The sequence below is a fragment of the Aulonocara sp. 'chitande type north' Nkhata Bay genome, unplaced genomic scaffold, assembly GCF_057382095.1.
Source record: "Aulonocara sp. 'chitande type north' Nkhata Bay isolate Kocher_YH1m ecotype deep benthic unplaced genomic scaffold, A_spYH_male_GT1.1 unmapped_scaffold_22, whole genome shotgun sequence".
In the NCBI taxonomy this organism is placed as follows: domain Eukaryota; kingdom Metazoa; phylum Chordata; class Actinopteri; order Cichliformes; family Cichlidae; genus Aulonocara; species Aulonocara sp. 'chitande type north' Nkhata Bay.
In genome coordinates this window covers 319,573-340,920 of record NW_028234354.1, presented here as the reverse complement: position 1 = coordinate 340,920, position 21,348 = coordinate 319,573, and the positions used below count along the sequence as shown (strand labels likewise).

Below are 21,348 nucleotides of genomic sequence, written 5' to 3'. Positions count from 1 at the left end.
CAGTAAGGTCTGAAGTGCAAAATTTGAATTACATTCCTTTGTATCTCTCCCTCTCTCTCTCTCTCTCTCTCTCTCTCTCTGTCTCTCTCTCTCTCTGTCAACACACACACACACACACTCACACACACCAAAGCACACAGACAGAAGCTGGTCACAACTGCTGTGCAACTGGGATTGAACCAGGGGGGCTCCCTCTGCTGGCTCAATGCGGTACAAAGTGTCAGAAGCTGTTAGATATCTGCTTTTGACAATCAATTGCACCTGTCATCCACAGGAGGGCGCCTAGCTGGGAAGTCCAGTACATTCCATATTAAAGTTGTTGCAAGTGCATTTTTTGTGTAAAAGACAGACACACACACACACACACACACACACACACACACACACTGTAAGGTCTGAAGTGCAAAATTTGAATTACATTCCTTTGTATCTCTCCCTCTCTCTCTCTCTCTCTCTCTCTGTCAACACACACACACACACACACACACACACACACACACAGTAAGGTCTGAAGTGCAAAATTTGAATTACATTCCTTTGTATCTCTCCCTCTCTCTCTCTCTCTCTCTCTCTCTGTCTCTCTCTCTCTCTCTCTGTCAACACACACACACACGCACACACACACGCTCAATGGAGTATAAAATAAAGACCGGGGCAGTTCTCTCACTGGAGTCTCTTAGAGTGGAGGCTGCCCTTGCTAGCAAGAAGTTCTGTGTGTTTCTCTTCTCTGAGTCTTTACTGAAGAAGTGTTTTATAACATTTTCCTTAACAACTGACATGTGTTTTTTGTGTAAAAGAGAGAGAGACACACACACACACACACACACACACACACACACACACACACACACACACACACACACACTCAGCGGCTCAGAGATGAGGGAAAAACAACAGAAATCAGGATAGATTTTAATGTCAGGAGATGCCCTGTGATGCTGGGGCCATTGTGTAAGATTGGAATGTGTACCAGTGGCTGGTGGGTGGTCCTTGAAGGTCCCGGGAGGAGGCGGCGAGGAGGCAGCGGGTGGCTGGGCTTCGGCCTTGGCCCAGGAACGTCATTTATTCTGCGTGGCGCCGCGTGTGCCCTGTGCAGCTTCGATGTGTGCGGCTGACGCTCTGTGGTTCCTGTTCCTGTCATAAAAGGCCCTGTACAAGGGAAGAAGAAATGCATCATTGGTTACCAAAATAAAACAGTGTCTTTCTGCCTGTGTCATTCTGTTTGGTTTCTTTGAGCGTTTGTTTCTTAAATACACAGCAAGTGTCACTCTCTCTCTCTCTGTCACACACACACACACACACACACACCAAAGCACACACACCAAAGCACACACACACACACACACACACACACACACACACTGTGTATCATCACTGATTTCTATAATCCACATAATCCAGATTCGATTTGGTGCAATTTTTACTCAGAAAGTGAGAGATCTTATAATTCTGATCATTTATCAGTACTGACACTAAACTTTATCAGAGATGTGACCATCACAGCACATGCCGTTGTGTCAAAGTAACTGAGAATAAAAAAATAAAAAAATAAAAACATAAAGGAGATTTTCCTGGCATGGATTTTATAGCAGATAACCTTAAAAATATTCTGCAATTATACCTAATTTGAAAAAGTTTACATTTCTTCAGTATTAAACAGCAGAAATTAAGCTTTATTATCCGACGTCATTTACAAAGGAAAGAAAAGACAGCGGCCGCCAGCGCTGTAAACAACGGTAGACTGATGGGTAATAAGCGAATGAGTAATGCAGAAAACACATGTTTGAGATGGGAAACTTTTCTTGAAGTTTCTCTCACAGTTCACGCACAGCTGTGGGTTTTATCGTGTTGGAAGCAAAACAGCAAAAGTAAGAAGGAATTAAGGATGATATTAGCCCCCACGCCGACTAAGCTAATTCTGATGCGTCGGTCCGCTCTGTTTACGTCTTCGTGTGGAATGCGTTTCCTGCTCTCATTTGCTGGTTGTTGTTGAAATAGTTTTGTGAGCTTTAACCTGAGATTCTGGCGTTTCTGGTAAAACACATTTATATTCATTCAATTCAGGATTTAATGAATCGATATCGCTTCATTCAAGCTACTCACCCGTCTCTATCCACCTCCACGTCCAGCTCGACCACGGACAGAGGTCCCGCCCCGACTATCTCTGATTGGTTTAGACCACGAAGGGGAATGACGTGTGTCTGTTGTTGAACACATGGACGTCTGTCGCTTGGCGAGCGATCGGGTGGTTTAGCGAGTGTCAGCCTCTTAAGTTTAAGACAAGCCCGGCTGCTTTTTAAGCGACGCGGCGCTAGCTACCCAGCTAGCTCAGTACACAGGAACTACTTCCGGTAGTTATACAAAATAAAAGCGTCCCCCATTATAATCCGCTATAATGCCATACTTCCGCTGCGCGCGCCGTTGATATATACCTTGGCTTTACATTAATTGTGAGAAAACAAAACAAACAAATAACTCACCGTTGAGTCGATTGTGAGGTAGTGTAAAGACGAATGAATCGGCTGGGTTATTGCACGCTGTCAACTGGTCTGTAGTGTAGGATTTGTCGATATCTGACAAGTATGCCAACCACAGGGACACAGCGGCCGCCTCCATTACTCCCGACATACCACTAGAGTGAGCCAGCACACCACAAATGAAGTTTTCTTGTTCTCCATTCATTTCAATGGGAAAAAACTTGCATTAAAATATTCATATTTAAAAAACTATAGAAGTAATAAACACCAAAAGTCATAGCAACTCATTCCAGCTCCAGCCGCACACAATGATATATCATATGTGAACCTTGTCTCAAAACTGTGGGGCGAGTTAAGGTCCAAAATAAACACCAAAAGTCATAGCAATTAGATGGAGTCATTGCTTTGGCAATGACTCCATCTAATGGTTAAATTTCTGAACTGCAGGCTCAGTAAGTAAGTAAGTAAGTAAGTAAGTAAACTTTATTTATTAAGCGCTTTTCACAGACAGACATTCACAAAGCAGCAGTGATGAGACGCAGGTCTTGCGTCCATGACTGCCCTCGCGAGTTAAAGACAGCTGCAGTGTTTGTGTTTTCTAACTCAGGTGTCTCAGCTGAAGAACTGCGGGGTGATTTTAAGAAATCCCCTGTCAATTGGTTATGAGCAAAAATTGTTTCTATAAAATAAAAATTAAAAAAACAAAAAAAACCCCAGTTTCAACCGTAACGTGAAGTACACATTTTATTATTTTTTTCCTTTTAGTGAAAGGAAACAGCCGTCGCCGGTATGCTAGTGCGCACGCTCCACCCCCTCCTACGCCTCTTCCCCCCCCTTCTTTTTGCTTTGTAAATAAACAGAAATGTGACTTTTGCTTCATAAACAGTTTGACAAACAAGTGGTGCCTGCAGGGTGTATATTCATGGTATAACCGGCATAAACACAGCCTCACTTCGTGTGTGATTGTGCAGGAAATACAACTGTGCGCTCAGCTTCGAAAAAGGACCGCATCTATCCATTTATCCTCATCTCACCTCTATGTATGTGCTCTCTTTGAGCGCAGGTGCGGCTCTTTGCTGTGACACATCTCTAATGTAGTCTAGACGCTCCGGCGCCAGGGGTCATCGGGTGACACACACACACACACACAAACAACAAGTAACACAACATGGACCATGAACTCTGCGTGACTCAACTATACCAAGACAGTTCACCTATTACGAGCCTTTAAAGTAAGCTTATTGCTAAATAGTCTTGATATTTAATCAACAGGTAAGGTAACACCTGATTCTGTTCACATGGACGGAGTTTTTTCAGTGCTAAATAGTCTGCACATCCCGGCTCTTATTATTTATTTTGCTGCGTTATTTTGCAAAATTATCTAATCTAAAAATAAACTACATAAATGAGTGCGATGCAATATTTTGCTCTTGGTGTTTTCAGTCCTTTATGTCCATCTTATGTGTCCTTTTTTTCTGTTATCAATCAACCAACCGATCATTCGATTAAAGGCCTGTCAACGGGCTTCGTAAAGGTTCTTTTAAGGTCACCAGAAAGCTACATAAAAGACTGCACCTGCACCTGCACCTGCACCAAAGTTCTTTTTTTTTTCTCTCTATCTCCGAACATTGTTGCATTTTAAAACCTTCTTCAGTGAGCTATAAATATGAGGCGCTCCAAACACACTCTCAGTTTTACTTCTGCCAAAAAATGACCACAATGCCGAGACAACTGGAGGTCCAGAACTCGATCCTCACTGGTGGGGACAGCTTTAACATGTGGCACGACTACATGAATCTGAGCCAAGTGTTCGAGAAACTGTGCAGCAACCGTGAGGTTGATAACCGAGACACCGAGCGTCCAAAGAAGGGACAAGCGCCCCCTTGGAGTAAGGTCCACACTTCCACTCGGGGGAAGAAATCCTCCAAAAACTCATCACAGTCCAGTCCGACCAGCAGCGCGTCGGACACCAGCAGCAGCGCCTCATCCTCGGACTACTGCCGCTTATGCAAGCAGAACGGGGAGACTCCGAGGGTGTACCTATCTCACAAGCTCAAATCAGACGACGGGATAGTTTTCTGCCCCGTCCTCCGGAACTACACTTGCCCGATCTGCGAAGCCACCGGTGACAGCGCTCACACACGCAAGTACTGCCCGCAGATGAAGTGCGAGGCTGCTGGGAGGATGCAGACGGTAGGCAAGTTCTGGTAGCTGCTGAAAACTGAAGCTGCGAGAAACTGTACATATTTACCGAACTGTTTGGGGTATGTGTTCGTGTTGGCAGAGACCGTTTCAGTTCCAAAGACTGTTTCAAGTTTGACTGTCAAACACTCCGCTGCAGTCTGCAGCAAGGAGCTCTCATCCAGCACATCTGTGGAGCCCCGAGCCGGGGTGAGCGCTCTCAAACCTCGGAAAAAATTAAACTCTTTAAAGTCCTCGAGTGTTTATTGTTGTTGTTATTGTTGTTGTTGTTGTTTAATATGATACAATTTCGGGGGTACTTCATAGGTCACAAGTGAAACACTAAAGTGGCTAACCTTTCTGTGGAATTAAATAGATTTCTAAAAATGTGCCCATAGTGTCAGTGCGCGAGTCTTTTAGTTAAAATGCAAATGCTATATTATCCCTCATGTCAGACAGATTATTCGACAAAAACGTCAGTATTTTGTCTTTTTTTTTTTTTTTTTTTTTTTTTTTGGTATTATAGAAAATTTTTAACTCACATGCAACTCTTCCACTTGAAGTTACAGATGTACCTGAACTCACCAGAGAACATGCGTCATAAAAAAATAATTAAATTAAATTAAAAGTAACACTTCAAGGCAAAAGTGAAACGATTATGTGAAGTGAGAAATTGAATTAAGGTTCAATAGTTTTAGTTTCAAAATAGAGGGGCTGGGGAAATACAGTATACAAGGTCAAAACAGAGTTTGTACAAGTTTGTACAAAGACAGCTGCAGTGTTTGTGTTTTCTAACTCAGGTGTCTCAGCTGAAGAACTGCGGGGTGATTTTAAGAAATCCCCTGTCAATTGGTTATGAGCAAAAATTGTTTCTATAAAATAAAAATTAAAAAAACACAAAAAAAACCCCAGTTTCAACCGTAACGTGAAGTACACATTTTATTATTTTTTTCCTTTTAGTGAAAGGAAACAGCCGTCGCCGGTATGCTAGTGCGCACGCTCCACCCCCTCCTACGCCTCTTTCCCCCCCTTCTTTTTGCTTTGTAAATAAACAGAAATGTGACTTTTGCTTCATAAACAGTTTGACAAACAAGTGGTGCCTGCAGGGTGTATATTCATGGTATAACCGGCATAAACACAGCCTCACTTCGTGTGTGATTGTGCAGGAAATACAACTGTGCGCTCAGCTTCGAAAAAGGACCGCATCTATCCATTTATCCTCATACCTCACCTCTATGTATGTGCTCTCTTTGAGCGCAGGTGCGGCTCTTTGCTGTGACACACCTCTAATGTAGTCTAGACGCTCCGGCGCCAGGGGTCATCGGGTGACACACACACACACAAACAACAAGTAACACAACATGGACCATGAACTCTGCGTGACTCAACTATACCAAGACAGTTCACCTATTACGAGCCTTTAAAGTAAGCTTATTGCTAAATAGTCTTGATATTTAATCAACAGGTAAGGTAACACCTGATTCTGTTCACATGGACGGAGTTTTTTCAGTGCTAAATAGTCTGCACATCCCGGCTCTTATTATTTATTTTGCTGCGTTATTTTGCAAAATTATCTAATCTAAAAATAAACTACATAAATGAGTGCGATGCAATATTTTGCTCTTGGTGTTTTCAGTCCTTTATGTCCATCTTATGTGTCCTTTTTTTCTGTTATCAATCAACCAACCGATCATTCGATTAAAGGCCTGTCAACGGGCTTCGTAAAGGTTCTTTTAAGGTCACCAGAAAGCTACATAAAAGACTGCACCTGCACCTGCACCTGCACCAAAGTTCTTTTTTTTTTCTCTCTATCTCCGAACATTGTTGCATTTTAAAACCTTCTTCAGTGAGCTATAAATAGGTCACAAGTGAAACACTAAAGTGGCTAACCTTTCTGTGGAATTAAATAGATTTCTAAAAATGTGCCCATAGTGTCAGTACAGGATTGTGAACATCGCAACGCAAAGTTTTTGATTTCTCTCAAAACATATATTTCTTTTCATGTTGAACAGATAATATCTTTAATTTGAGTCAAAGTGATTTGCACTTGAACACGCCCACCAGAAATAGACCGGGACCCATTTTTATTCTGCATGGCTGCTGGAAACATCATGTCACATCTTTGATTAATTTCATCTGAAAATAAACGTAAGTAAAGCCAAGTGTGTTACAAAAGCTTTTATAATTTGTATTGCCAAAATCGCAGAAAATAACCCCATTTAAGCTGGGTCGACAGCCACCCCTAATTTTTGCATGATTGTAGCTGCTAGCTATAAGCTAGCTAGCTATCCTGCGCAACGTTAGAACTGGTTACCAGAAACCGACCATCACAGTCGGGAATACAAGTTAGTATACTGGTAAAACACGGCTTTTTGCCTAACTAGCTAGCGTTACCACGATACATCGGTGGTGGATAAAGCTAGCTAGCATAAGTTCATAGTTCATAACATTCATAGTATAACTCCGTGCTCCGCTTCGTTTGAATTTTTCTGGTGAGCTCGCGGTTTCTAGACACAAGCTTGTGTTTGTGCGCGCACGTTTGTCTCTCTTCATATAAATATGTGTTATGTGTGTGTACACCGAGCGCAAAAGATAATTATTAATGTGCATGATTTAGAGACAGAAATAACAAGCCAGCATATAAGATCAATGACATAAGACTAATTCCTTCAATTGACTTTCAGGCGCAGCTCGGAAAAATGTGCATTTTCTGAAGAAATTTTAATTTTAACAGCAAAAAATTGACCCTATGCCAAACTTAGTCGCTAATGGCTGGTCTGTAGACTGTTTGGTATGTCATGTTACGTATTTCTTGGTTTTTCTATGTAATGTGTTTTATAGAGAAGTAACATTATTCTTTTTTTCTGTATGCTTTCAGAACCACAGATCGCTCCATCCATTCCATGGCTGAAGCATACATTTTCATTTAATCTGAACAGGTATCATTTTGCATTTACACTGCACATCCTTTTTAAACATTTCATAATAATCTAGACTCTCCCTCATTATCCTCTCATTCACCTTGCTGATGTGTTGAGGACTTGATAAAAGAATACATGGTATGTCCATATCTGTTCTGTCTCTACATGAGATGCAGTCTCTTGATGTAAATTTGACAACTCTGCTATTAAATGCAGTGATTAATGTAGGACAGCAACGATTAATCAACTCATCAAGTTAATATCTTAGGGTTCTGTATTGTTTTCTTTTTTTTTCTTGGGCTTTGTGGAACATTTATGAAAATGTTCCACCATTGATTTAATTTAATGATTATGCAATTCACAATCTGATTAGTCAAATAATTGTTCTAATAGTCTGTGACCAAACAACTATCAAAATAGTAGTTTATTATGGTCAAAGATTTATCAGGTGTGCCAGACTTCAATTCTTCACTTGTACATTTTGTTCCATATTTTACCTCAAGATATCCCAGAAAGATGAAGCTGAGGAAGAGCTGCAGAGTACCACCATGGCACTCTTCGTCTTCAGGGACAACTCAAGCCTCCTACATCAGCCTCGAGACATCGGGATAATCATTGATGGTGTGGAAGTCCTGAATGAGTTGCCTTCTGTGGCAGCTGGAGTGGCAATGGTCTTTGGACTCTGTTATGCTCTTAATATGGAATATCCACGAGGATTCAGGTTCACCTTTGAGGCTCTTCAAAAGATTATGATGGAGCTTGACTTTAACAAGATGACCTCTAAGATTCGCAAACTTAATTGTGAACTTAACACTGCACAGTAGTGTGTTTGCATGCATGTGTGCATGTGTATGTGCACATGCATGTGCATGTGTGCTTGGTTATTTTGCTTGGTTGGCCTGCAGTGGTATTCTACATTCAAAATTTATAAGAACACCCATTTGAAAGGGAGATTTAAGTTGATTTCATTGATACATGTGTAGATTTTTTTTTTTTACATTGTACAGGCACAGTGCACATATAAACATTTTTGAGTACTTGCAAATTGGTTTAAAAAGAGTTTTTATAATGGTTTTATGCCAGTTCTTTTAGACAGGTTGCAGGTTTTATACTGGTTTTCAAAAGATTGCAGGTTTTATACTGGTTTTCAAAAGATTGCAGGTTTTATAAAACAAACATTTCTCTAATCATTTCTGCTGTAGCACTAAATCTGTATATTACTAATCCTCTCTATTGATTATAGTTAAAATGGTTTGGAACAATAAATAATTTTGAAATAATTGGTTGGCCAACTGTCTTGTTTTTTATAGGAAATGCAGAGCATTTTTGAACTGAAATGAAATGTAAAAAATATAGTTTGAATATATGTAAATCAATTACCTGGCTTCAACACAAACATATTAGTTCATGTTAATTTGGTTCGATGTGAATACATTAGGTTGGTTAAATTTCAATATATTAGCTTGGTTCAATAATTAAAATATGGTTCTATGTAAAAAAATCAATTTGGATCAATGCAAAATTTAAAGTTTCAGTCAAGTCTAGTAATATTGTTTATATCAACATAAAAGTATCAGGTCATATCAAGTGACTCAATTTGGATTCTATAAAGCCAAATATTTTGGATGTGACAACTGGACATCATTTTTTTTAATTTGAATAGGGTTATTTTTTTTACAGTGTAGTTTATTTCTCACAGTTTTTTAAAAATTCTCTTGCTTTATGGTTCTTAGCGCTGTTACCAGTCTTTGCATTTATCATCGTTTTTTCTCTTTTTTCTTTCATGTTACACAAACATGATTACATATTGCATATGAATCAAGGTTGCGCAGAGGTGGTTGCATTTCCCAGACAATCATGCAAAATATATACATTTCTTTTTTAAAAAATGACATGGTGCGACAGGACTGTAGCACAGTAATACAGCAACATCAGAGGCAAATTCCATTCAAGTTTTGCAAGCCTAGCTTTGAACTTTATTTAAATAAACGGCAGTGACTCGTTATGACAAGGATCATTCTTAATCTCACTCAAACCATGCTGAACGGCTCTAACCCAATTAGGAACATAGGGTTGTTGTTTTTTTTGTTTTTTTTAAAAAGAAAAGAAAAACATAACTGAACACAACAGTATGTCAGTGCAGTGACTAATCAGGCAGTACAGTTTCAGGAACCGTTTTAACTGAGGCAGGATGGCATTTTGGTTTTTAAATGGGCATTTAAAACCTGAAATAATCCTAAAGGCTTAGACAAAAAGGTGACATTTGTTTTCGAAATTGAGGTGATGGGCATCTTAGTCGCTGTCACTCCTCTCTCCTCTCTGGAGCAGCCTCTTTCCACTGGAGGGCACGGGAACCTCATGCTTCACTGAGACCTTTGACTTGCTTTTGCTGTCCTTGTCAAGCAGCTCCAAACCGTCATTGATCTTCTTCAACATCTCGTAACGCTCACGCCCACGAACAGGGAGGAGAAAAACCTCCTTGTCGTCCCCCTCAGCACTGGAGGTACATTTGGACTTCTTTGTGGATGTGGTGTCAGGAGGTGGTGCGCTCTTTCGTTTTTTCGCCTCTTTGGTGCCGCTCTCCTTCTTCTGTTTATTGTCCTCCTGTAGCTGTAACAAAGAGGGACGAAATAACAAAAAAGAGAAACATATTTGTCAAGTAATTTTACCCCCCCCCCCCCCCAAAAGTGGCATTTAACATGATGATATTCTACTGCCTTCTGGGGGAGGGAAGGAACAGCGGTTTTTCTTTTGAGTTTATATTCAAGTTTTCTCCTTCTTGCCCCCTCTGGTGTACAATTTCTTCCTTTTTCCTGTTTAAAAAGAGTTCACATATTTTGTCATTTGACTGTAAGCAGTGCAAGGAGGAGATGCTCGCTTTTTGCATGACAGTCTGCCACTTCAGTCTTCCCTTTCTTTATAAGGCTGGAAAATACTTCAGACCCCTCCTCAGGCAGTAAGGGGCCTGAGGTGGGGTCTGAACTGTGGGTGGTATGAGGAGAGAAGGGGGACAGGACTGGATAGTGGCTTAAAGTTAGGATTTGGTTTGATTAGGTGAGCCGGTTTTTGGTTGTGTCTGCTTATGATTTGAAACAGGTCTGAAATGAGAGAAAGAGGAGTTTGTTCCTGGGGAATTATAAGACAGTGGTGTCCCGTTTTCCTTCTCATTAATCATATGAGAAGAATGAAGGCGTTTTAAAGATTTTTGAGTTGAGGTTTGTCCTTCTGCAGCTATCAGTTTTCTAAAGAACTCGTCCTCCTCATACTGCAGACTGTTTAGGAAACTTGGCTCAGAGCTGCAGAAGTTCTTGACTGTCGTACATTTGTGGTTAGTCTGATGAAACTCATTTTCAGTGTACTGACTGAAAGTGAACAGCGGGTCCTGACTCCACGTCTGTGGTAAAGGGTTAGGGTGTTGAAAAAAGATCAGGGAACCAGCAATCGCCGGTTCCTTGAGATGCACTCTCCACCGTGGGACAGGATGGTGGTACCCCTGCCCCAGTTCAAAAAATTGCCCATCTTGGGTTTACTAATTAAACGGCGCATAACCACAGGGCAACAAAGACAGTTGGCATTACTTGTTCAACCAGCTATTCTTATAAACCAGTAAAAAGCGTTGGCACTAACAGCACAACTGAGTTACCTCAAAACTACAGGAAGACAATAGTCCTAATGCTTCACAAGTCTGGGCACCACATACGTACATTTCTCAAAATAAAAAAGGATAGATGAGGCTGAAAAACAGCACCAAAGACAATATGGTAAAAATTTTATTAATTACATACAGTATTTATAGTTTTTTTATTGCACTCTCAAGTTAGTTTCAAAACAAACAATAGTGCAATTAACTATACACAAATAGAAAGGTACCATGCAACATACAAACAAGCGTAATACAAAGAAAAAACGTGTAGTTTGATTTTTCTTCTTTCCTTTTCATACAGCTTGGAGCTGCCTGCAGCTGCAGTAGAAAAAGCAAAGACCTGCTTCTGAGCAGGATACAGGGCAGACTGCAATGACTTGTCAAGGCCTTCCATGGTGAGAAAAAAAAATGAAAATTAGGCTGGTTATATTGCATGGGGCAGTGTAGCAGACAGTACTGGACTATTATCTTTACAAAGCATCTACTGTCTTAAATACTACACTAAGAAGACGTGTACAGCAGGAAAATGTTAATACAAGTGGAAAGAGTTGCATATAAATTAGGGAATCTGTCCGCATTTGGTTAATTTCTTCTTGTAAAAGCTTATTAAAATACGCACATCTTTGGTCCGTGCTCAAACCCACGACTTGGTGAAACTTTGGCTTCAGAATAACCAGTGAACACAAAGGAGGAGCTACATAAGATTTACACATAAGAGCTGCTTTAGGGAGCATCTACAGCTCTGATCAGTTAAAGCAAACTTCAAATGAATATATGTATGGGTCTGAAATTAAGACATAAAAGGAGCGTTGAAACAAAATAATACTAAGACAGCATCTGTGGCCTGATTAGAAAAGTGTTTCTTTAAAGTAGGGGCACTGTTCGATGATCCACATTGCCGACTGGGGCTGAGATTTTTATATTTATATATGTATAACATAAAAGCACCTTTTTTTTCAGCAGACTACAGCTGCATTAGGATATTTGTCAACATAAGCAAAATTACACACGTAAACCGCGTACACACACACACACACACACACACACACACACACACACACACAGTAAGGTCTGAAGTGCAAAATTTGAATTACATTCCTTTGTATCTCTCCCTCTCTCTCTCTCTCTCTGTCAACACACACACACACACACACACACACGCTCAATGGAGTATAAAATAAAGACCGGGGCAGTTCTCTCACTGGAGTCTCTTAGAGTGGAGGCTGCCCTTGCTAGCAAGAAGTTCTGTGTGTTTCTCTTCTCTGAGTCTTTACTGAAGAAGTGTTTTATAACATTTTCCTTAACAACTGACATGTGTTTTTTGTGTAAAAGAGAGAGACACACACACACACACACACACACACACACACACACACACACACACACACTCACACTCAGCGGCTCAGAGATGAGGGAAAAACAACAGAAATCAGGATAGATTTTAATGTCAGGAGATGCCCTGTGATGCTGGGGCCATTGTGTAAGATTGGAATGTGTACCAGTGGCTGGTGGGTGGTCCTTGAAGGTCCCGGGAGGAGGCGGCGAGGAGGCAGCGGGTGGCTGGGCTTCGGCCTTGGCCCAGGAACGTCATTTATTCTGCGTGGTGCCGCGTGTGCCCTGTGCAGCTTCGATGTGTGCGGCTGACGCTCTGTGGTTCCTGTTCCTGTCATAAAAGGCCCTGTACAAGGGGATAAGAAATGCATCATTGGTTACCAAAATAAAACAGTGTCTTTCTGCCTGTGTCATTCTGTTTGGTTTCTTTGAGCGTTTGTTTCTTAAATACACAGCAAGTGTCACTCTCTCTCTCTCTCTCTCTCTGTCACACACACACACACACACACCAAAGCACACACACCAAAGCACACACACCAAAGCGCGCACACACACACACACACACACACACACACACCAAAGCGCACACACACACACACACACACACACACACACACACACACAGACACACACACAGACACAGACACTGTGAGGTTTGCAGTGCAAAATTTGAATTTTAGTGCATGGTGATTTGTCTCCCTCCAGTGGCCCACGGCAGGTATGATGAGGCTTAAATGATAGGTTATGGGGAAAAAGCCAGGAGAGGATGGGACAAAAGTGGAATAACTGAAAAAGTAAGAGGTGTAGAGGGCTGATGTTGGTGTCTAGGTGGGGGTTTTGGTGGGTGCCGGACGCTGTGGCGAAGAAGCCACGCCGATGGCTTCTTCGGTTCTGGAGATATGGCGAATCGGACCAAAAAGGATGGGACAAAAGGGTCCCAGTCGGAGAAAGGAAGGTGCAGAGGGCCTGGGTCCACCACCACTGTACTCAGCAGGCCCTGCCGGGTCGTTAGACACGCAGCATGGCAGGGATTGGTGACATAACATGTAGCAGTTTCCCTTCACAGAAGCCTCTGCAGCAGGTTGGTACAGGAGCAGGCACCAGAAGCAGGCCTGTGGAGCACTATGTCATCTGCTCGGCCTTGCTTCAGGATGCACTGTACAATTCGATAGCAAGACCTCATGGGTTACCACAAAAAAAACAGTGTCTTTCTGCCTCTGTCGTTCTCTTTGGTTTGTTTGAGCGCTTGTTTTTTTAAATACACAGCAAGTGTCTCTCTCTCTCTCTCTCTGTCTGTCTCTCTGTCACACACACACACACACACACACACACAGAAGCTGGTCAAGTGCTGTGCAACTGGGATTGCACCTGTCGTCCACAGGAGGGCGCCTAGCTGGGAAGTCCAGTACATTCCATATTAAAGTTGTTGCAAGTGCATTTTTTGTGTAAAAGACAGACACACACACACACACACACACACACACACACACACACAGTAAGGTCTGAAGTGCAAAATTTGAATTACATTCCTTTGTATCTCTCCCTCTCTCTCTCTCTCTCTCTCTCTCTCTCTGTCTCTCTCTCTCTCTGTCAACACACACACACACACACTCACACACACCAAAGCACACAGACAGAAGCTGGTCACAACTGCTGTGCAACTGGGATTGAACCAGGGGGGCTCCCTCTGCTGGCTCAATGCGGTACAAAGTGTCAGAAGCTGTTAGATATCTGCTTTTGACAATCAATTGCACCTGTCATCCACAGGAGGGCGCCTAGCTGGGAAGTCCAGTACATTCCATATTAAAGTTGTTGCAAGTGCATTTTTTGTGTAAAAGACAGACACACACACACACACACACACACACACACACACACACTGTAAGGTCTGAAGTGCAAAATTTGAATTACATTCCTTTGTATCTCTCCCTCTCTCTCTCTCTCTCTCTCTCTGTCAACACACACACACACACACACACACACACACACACACAGTAAGGTCTGAAGTGCAAAATTTGAATTACATTCCTTTGTATCTCTCCCTCTCTCTCTCTCTCTCTCTCTCTCTCTGTCTCTCTCTCTCTCTCTCTGTCAACACACACACACACGCACACACACACGCTCAATGGAGTATAAAATAAAGACCGGGGCAGTTCTCTCACTGGAGTCTCTTAGAGTGGAGGCTGCCCTTGCTAGCAAGAAGTTCTGTGTGTTTCTCTTCTCTGAGTCTTTACTGAAGAAGTGTTTTATAACATTTTCCTTAACAACTGACATGTGTTTTTTGTGTAAAAGAGAGAGAGACACACACACACACACACACACACACACACACACACACACACACACACACACACACACACTCAGCGGCTCAGAGATGAGGGAAAAACAACAGAAATCAGGATAGATTTTAATGTCAGGAGATGCCCTGTGATGCTGGGGCCATTGTGTAAGATTGGAATGTGTACCAGTGGCTGGTGGGTGGTCCTTGAAGGTCCCGGGAGGAGGCGGCGAGGAGGCAGCGGGTGGCTGGGCTTCGGCCTTGGCCCAGGAACGTCATTTATTCTGCGTGGCGCCGCGTGTGCCCTGTGCAGCTTCGATGTGTGCGGCTGACGCTCTGTGGTTCCTGTTCCTGTCATAAAAGGCCCTGTACAAGGGAAGAAGAAATGCATCATTGGTTACCAAAATAAAACAGTGTCTTTCTGCCTGTGTCATTCTGTTTGGTTTCTTTGAGCGTTTGTTTCTTAAATACACAGCAAGTGTCACTCTCTCTCTCTCTGTCACACACACACACACACACACACACCAAAGCACACACACCAAAGCACACACACACACACACACACACACACACACACACACACACACACTGTGTATCATCACTGATTTCTATAATCCACATAATCCAGATTCGATTTGGTGCAATTTTTACTCAGAAAGTGAGAGATCTTATAATTCTGATCATTTATCAGTACTGACACTAAACTTTATCAGAGATGTGACCATCACAGCACATGCCGTTGTGTCAAAGTAACTGAGAATAAAAAAATAAAAAAATAAAAACATAAAGGAGATTTTCCTGGCATGGATTTTATAGCAGATAACCTTAAAAATATTCTGCAATTATACCTAATTTGAAAAAGTTTACATTTCTTCAGTATTAAACAGCAGAAATTAAGCTTTATTATCCGACGTCATTTACAAAGGAAAGAAAAGACAGCGGCCGCCAGCGCTGTAAACAACGGTAGACTGATGGGTAATAAGCGAATGAGTAATGCAGAAAACACATGTTTGAGATGGGAAACTTTTCTTGAAGTTTCTCTCACAGTTCACGCACAGCTGTGGGTTTTATCGTGTTGGAAGCAAAACAGCAAAAGTAAGAAGGAATTAAGGATGATATTAGCCCCCACGCCGACTAAGCTAATTCTGATGCGTCGGTCCGCTCTGTTTACGTCTTCGTGTGGAATGCGTTTCCTGCTCTCATTTGCTGGTTGTTGTTGAAATAGTTTTGTGAGCTTTAACCTGAGATTCTGGCGTTTCTGGTAAAACACATTTATATTCATTCAATTCAGGATTTAATGAATCGATATCGCTTCATTCAAGCTACTCACCCGTCTCTATCCACCTCCACGTCCAGCTCGACCACGGACAGAGGTCCCGCCCCGACTATCTCTGATTGGTTTAGACCACGAAGGGGAATGACGTGTGTCTGTTGTTGAACACATGGACGTCTGTCGCTTGGCGAGCGATCGGGTGGTTTAGCGAGTGTCAGCCTCTTAAGTTTAAGACAAGCCCGGCTGCTTTTTAAGCGACGCGGCGCTAGCTACCCAGCTAGCTCAGTACACAGGAACTACTTCCGGTAGTTATACAAAATAAAAGCGTCCCCCATTATAATCCGCTATAATGCCATACTTCCGCTGCGCGCGCCGTTGATATATACCTTGGCTTTACATTAATTGTGAGAAAACAAAACAAACAAATAACTCACCGTTGAGTCGATTGTGAGGTAGTGTAAAGACGAATGAATCGGCTGGGTTATTGCACGCTGTCAACTGGTCTGTAGTGTAGGATTTGTCGATATCTGACAAGTATGCCAACCACAGGGACACAGCGGCCGCCTCCATTACTCCCGACATACCACTAGAGTGAGCCAGCACACCACAAATGAAGTTTTCTTGTTCTCCATTCATTTCAATGGGAAAAAACTTGCATTAAAATATTCATATTTAAAAAACTATAGAAGTAATAAACACCAAAAGTCATAGCAACTCATTCCAGCTCCAGCCGCACACAATGATATATCATATGTGAACCTTGTCTCAAAACTGTGGGGCGAGTTAAGGTCCAAAATAAACACCAAAAGTCATAGCAATTAGATGGAGTCATTGCTTTGGCAATGACTCCATCTAATGGTTAAATTTCTGAACTGCAGGCTCAGTAAGTAAGTAAGTAAGTAAGTAAGTAAACTTTATTTATTAAGCGCTTTTCACAGACAGACATTCACAAAGCAGCAGTGATGAGACGCAGGTCTTGCGTCCATGACTGCCCTCGCGAGTTAAAGACAGCTGCAGTGTTTGTGTTTTCTAACTCAGGTGTCTCAGCTGAAGAACTGCGGGGTGATTTTAAGAAATCCCCTGTCAATTGGTTATGAGCAAAAATTGTTTCTATAAAATAAAAATTAAAAAAACAAAAAAAACCCCAGTTTCAACCGTAACGTGAAGTACACATTTTATTATTTTTTTCCTTTTAGTGAAAGGAAACAGCCGTCGCCGGTATGCTAGTGCGCACGCTCCACCCCCTCCTACGCCTCTTCCCCCCCCTTCTTTTTGCTTTGTAAATAAACAGAAATGTGACTTTTGCTTCATAAACAGTTTGACAAACAAGTGGTGCCTGCAGGGTGTATATTCATGGTATAACCGGCATAAACACAGCCTCACTTCGTGTGTGATTGTGCAGGAAATACAACTGTGCGCTCAGCTTCGAAAAAGGACCGCATCTATCCATTTATCCTCATCTCACCTCTATGTATGTGCTCTCTTTGAGCGCAGGTGCGGCTCTTTGCTGTGACACATCTCTAATGTAGTCTAGACGCTCCGGCGCCAGGGGTCATCGGGTGACACACACACACACACACAAACAACAAGTAACACAACATGGACCATGAACTCTGCGTGACTCAACTATACCAAGACAGTTCACCTATTACGAGCCTTTAAAGTAAGCTTATTGCTAAATAGTCTTGATATTTAATCAACAGGTAAGGTAACACCTGATTCTGTTCACATGGACGGAGTTTTTTCAGTGCTAAATAGTCTGCACATCCCGGCTCTTATTATTTATTTTGCTGCGTTATTTTGCAAAATTATCTAATCTAAAAATAAACTACATAAATGAGTGCGATGCAATATTTTGCTCTTGGTGTTTTCAGTCCTTTATGTCCATCTTATGTGTCCTTTTTTTCTGTTATCAATCAACCAACCGATCATTCGATTAAAGGCCTGTCAACGGGCTTCGTAAAGGTTCTTTTAAGGTCACCAGAAAGCTACATAAAAGACTGCACCTGCACCTGCACCTGCACCAAAGTTCTTTTTTTTTTCTCTCTATCTCCGAACATTGTTGCATTTTAAAACCTTCTTCAGTGAGCTATAAATATGAGGCGCTCCAAACACACTCTCAGTTTTACTTCTGCCAAAAAATGACCACAATGCCGAGACAACTGGAGGTCCAGAACTCGATCCTCACTGGTGGGGACAGCTTTAACATGTGGCACGACTACATGAATCTGAGCCAAGTGTTCGAGAAACTGTGCAGCAACCGTGAGGTTGATAACCGAGACACCGAGCGTCCAAAGAAGGGACAAGCGCCCCCTTGGAGTAAGGTCCACACTTCCACTCGGGGGAAGAAATCCTCCAAAAACTCATCACAGTCCAGTCCGACCAGCAGCGCGTCGGACACCAGCAGCAGCGCCTCATCCTCGGACTACTGCCGCTTATGCAAGCAGAACGGGGAGACTCCGAGGGTGTACCTATCTCACAAGCTCAAATCAGACGACGGGATAGTTTTCTGCCCCGTCCTCCGGAACTACACTTGCCCGATCTGCGAAGCCACCGGTGACAGCGCTCACACACGCAAGTACTGCCCGCAGATGAAGTGCGAGGCTGCTGGGAGGATGCAGACGGTAGGCAAGTTCTGGTAGCTGCTGAAAACTGAAGCTGCGAGAAACTGTACATATTTACCGAACTGTTTGGGGTATGTGTTCGTGTTGGCAGAGACCGTTTCAGTTCCAAAGACTGTTTCAAGTTTGACTGTCAAACACTCCGCTGCAGTCTGCAGCAAGGAGCTCTCATCCAGCACATCTGTGGAGCCCCGAGCCGGGGTGAGCGCTCTCAAACCTCGGAAAAAATTAAACTCTTTAAAGTCCTCGAGTGTTTATTGTTGTTGTTATTGTTGTTGTTGTTGTTTAATATGATACAATTTCGGGGGTACTTCATAGGTCACAAGTGAAACACTAAAGTGGCTAACCTTTCTGTGGAATTAAATAGATTTCTAAAAATGTGCCCATAGTGTCAGTGCGCGAGTCTTTTAGTTAAAATGCAAATGCTATATTATCCCTCATGTCAGACAGATTATTCGACAAAAACGTCAGTATTTTGTCTTTTTTTTTTTTTTTTTTTTTTTTTTTGGTATTATAGAAAATTTTTAACTCACATGCAACTCTTCCACTTGAAGTTACAGATGTACCTGAACTCACCAGAGAACATGCGTCATAAAAAAATAATTAAATTAAATTAAAAGTAACACTTCAAGGCAAAAGTGAAACGATTATGTGAAGTGAGAAATTGAATTAAGGTTCAATAGTTTTAGTTTCAAAATAGAGGGGCTGGGGAAATACAGTATACAAGGTCAAAACAGAGTTTGTACAAGTTTGTACAAAGACAGCTGCAGTGTTTGTGTTTTCTAACTCAGGTGTCTCAGCTGAAGAACTGCGGGGTGATTTTAAGAAATCCCCTGTCAATTGGTTATGAGCAAAAATTGTTTCTATAAAATAAAAATTAAAAAAACACAAAAAAAACCCCAGTTTCAACCGTAACGTGAAGTACACATTTTATTATTTTTTTCCTTTTAGTGAAAGGAAACAGCCGTCGCCGGTATGCTAGTGCGCACGCTCCACCCCCTCCTACGCCTCTTTCCCCCCCTTCTTTTTGCTTTGTAAATAAACAGAAATGTGACTTTTGCTTCATAAACAGTTTGACAAACAAGTGGTGCCTGCAGGGTGTATATTCATGGTATAACCGGCATAAACACAGCCTCACTTCGTGTGTGATTGTGCAGGAAATACAACTGTGCGCTCAGCTTCGAAAAAGGACCGCATCTATCCATTTATCCTCATACCTCACCTCTATGTATGTGCTCTCTTTGAGCGCAGGTGCGGCTCTTTGCTGTGACACACCTCTAATGTAGTCTAGACGCTCCGGCGCCAGGGGTCATCGGGTGACACACACACACACAAACAACAAGTAACACAACATGGACCATGAACTCTGCGTGACTCAACTATACCAAGACAGTTCACCTATTACGAGCCTTTAAAGTAAGCTTATTGCTAAATAGTCTTGATATTTAATCAACAGGTAAGGTAACACCTGATTCTGTTCACATGGACGGAGTTTTTTCAGTGCTAAATAGTCTGCACATCCCGGCTCTTATTATTTATTTTGCTGCGTTATTTTGCAAAATTATCTAATCTAAAAATAAACTACATAAATGAGTGCGATGCAATATTTTGCTCTTGGTGTTTTCAGTCCTTTATGTCCATCTTATGTGTCCTTTTTTTCTGTTATCAATCAACCAACCGATCATTCGATTAAAGGCCTGTCAACGGGCTTCGTAAAGGTTCTTTTAAGGTCACCAGAAAGCTACATAAAAGACTGCACCTGCACCTGCACCTGCACCAAAGTTCTTTTTTTTTTCTCTCTATCTCCGAACATTGTTGCATTTTAAAACCTTCTTCAGTGAGCTATAAATAGGTCACAAGTGAAACACTAAAGTGGCTAACCTTTCTGTGGAATTAAATAGATTTCTAAAAATGTGCCCATAGTGTCAGTACAGGATTGTGAACATCGCAACGCAAAGTTTTTGATTTCTCTCAAAACATATATTTCTTTTCATGTTGAACAGATAATATCTTTAATTTGAGTCAAAGTGATTTGCACTTGAACACGCCCACCAGAAATAGACCGGGACCCATTTTTATTCTGCATGGCTGCTGGAAACATCATGTCACATCTTTGATTAATTTCATCTGAAAATAAACGTAAGTAAAGCCAAGTGTGTTACAAAAGCTTTTATAATTTGTATTGCCAAAATCGCAGAAAATAACCCCATTTAAGCTGGGTCGACAGCCACCCCTAATTTTTGCATGATTGTAGCTGCTAGCTATAAGCTAGCTAGCTATCCTGCGCAACGTTAGAACTGGTTACCAGAAACCGACCATCACAGTCGGGAATACAAGTTAGTATACTGGTAAAACACGGCTTTTTGCCTAACTAGCTAGCGTTACCACGATACATCGGTGGTGGATAAAGCTAGCTAGCATAAGTTCATAGTTCATAACATTCATAGTATAACTCCGTGCTCCGCTTCGTTTGAATTTTTCTGGTGAGCTCGCGGTTTCTAGACACAAGCTTGTGTTTGTGCGCGCACGTTTGTCTCTCTTCATATAAATATGTGTTATGTGTGTGTACACCGAGCGCAAAAGATAATTATTAATGTGCATGATTTAGAGACAGAAATAACA

General features: G+C 41.8%; 2 protein-coding genes across 2 annotated transcripts; both read left to right on the top strand.

The window, feature by feature from the left end:
* The first annotated feature begins 4,018 nt into the window (after positions 1 to 4,018).
* LOC147300635 (nanos homolog 2-like) lies at positions 4,019 to 5,614 on the top strand. The gene has a single exon (XM_086285040.1). It carries the CDS (start codon positions 4,188 to 4,190, stop codon positions 4,686 to 4,688), a length of 501 nt encoding a protein of 166 aa, XP_086141166.1. The 5' UTR covers positions 4,019 to 4,187; the 3' UTR covers positions 4,689 to 5,614.
* A 12,463-nt stretch (positions 5,615 to 18,077) lies between these two features.
* On the top strand, positions 18,078 to 19,673 carry LOC147300634 (nanos homolog 2-like). The gene has a single exon (XM_086285041.1). It carries the CDS (start codon positions 18,247 to 18,249, stop codon positions 18,745 to 18,747), a length of 501 nt encoding a protein of 166 aa, XP_086141167.1. The 5' UTR covers positions 18,078 to 18,246; the 3' UTR covers positions 18,748 to 19,673.
* The last annotated feature ends 1,675 nt before the right edge of the window (positions 19,674 to 21,348 follow it).

What these genes read in the sequence shown, in the direction of transcription:
- LOC147300634 (XM_086285041.1), top strand. Translation starts at nt 18,247, where the DNA reads ATGACCACAATGCCGAGACAACTGGAGGTCCAGAACTCGATCCTCACT.
- LOC147300635 (XM_086285040.1), top strand. Translation starts at nt 4,188, where the DNA reads ATGACCACAATGCCGAGACAACTGGAGGTCCAGAACTCGATCCTCACT.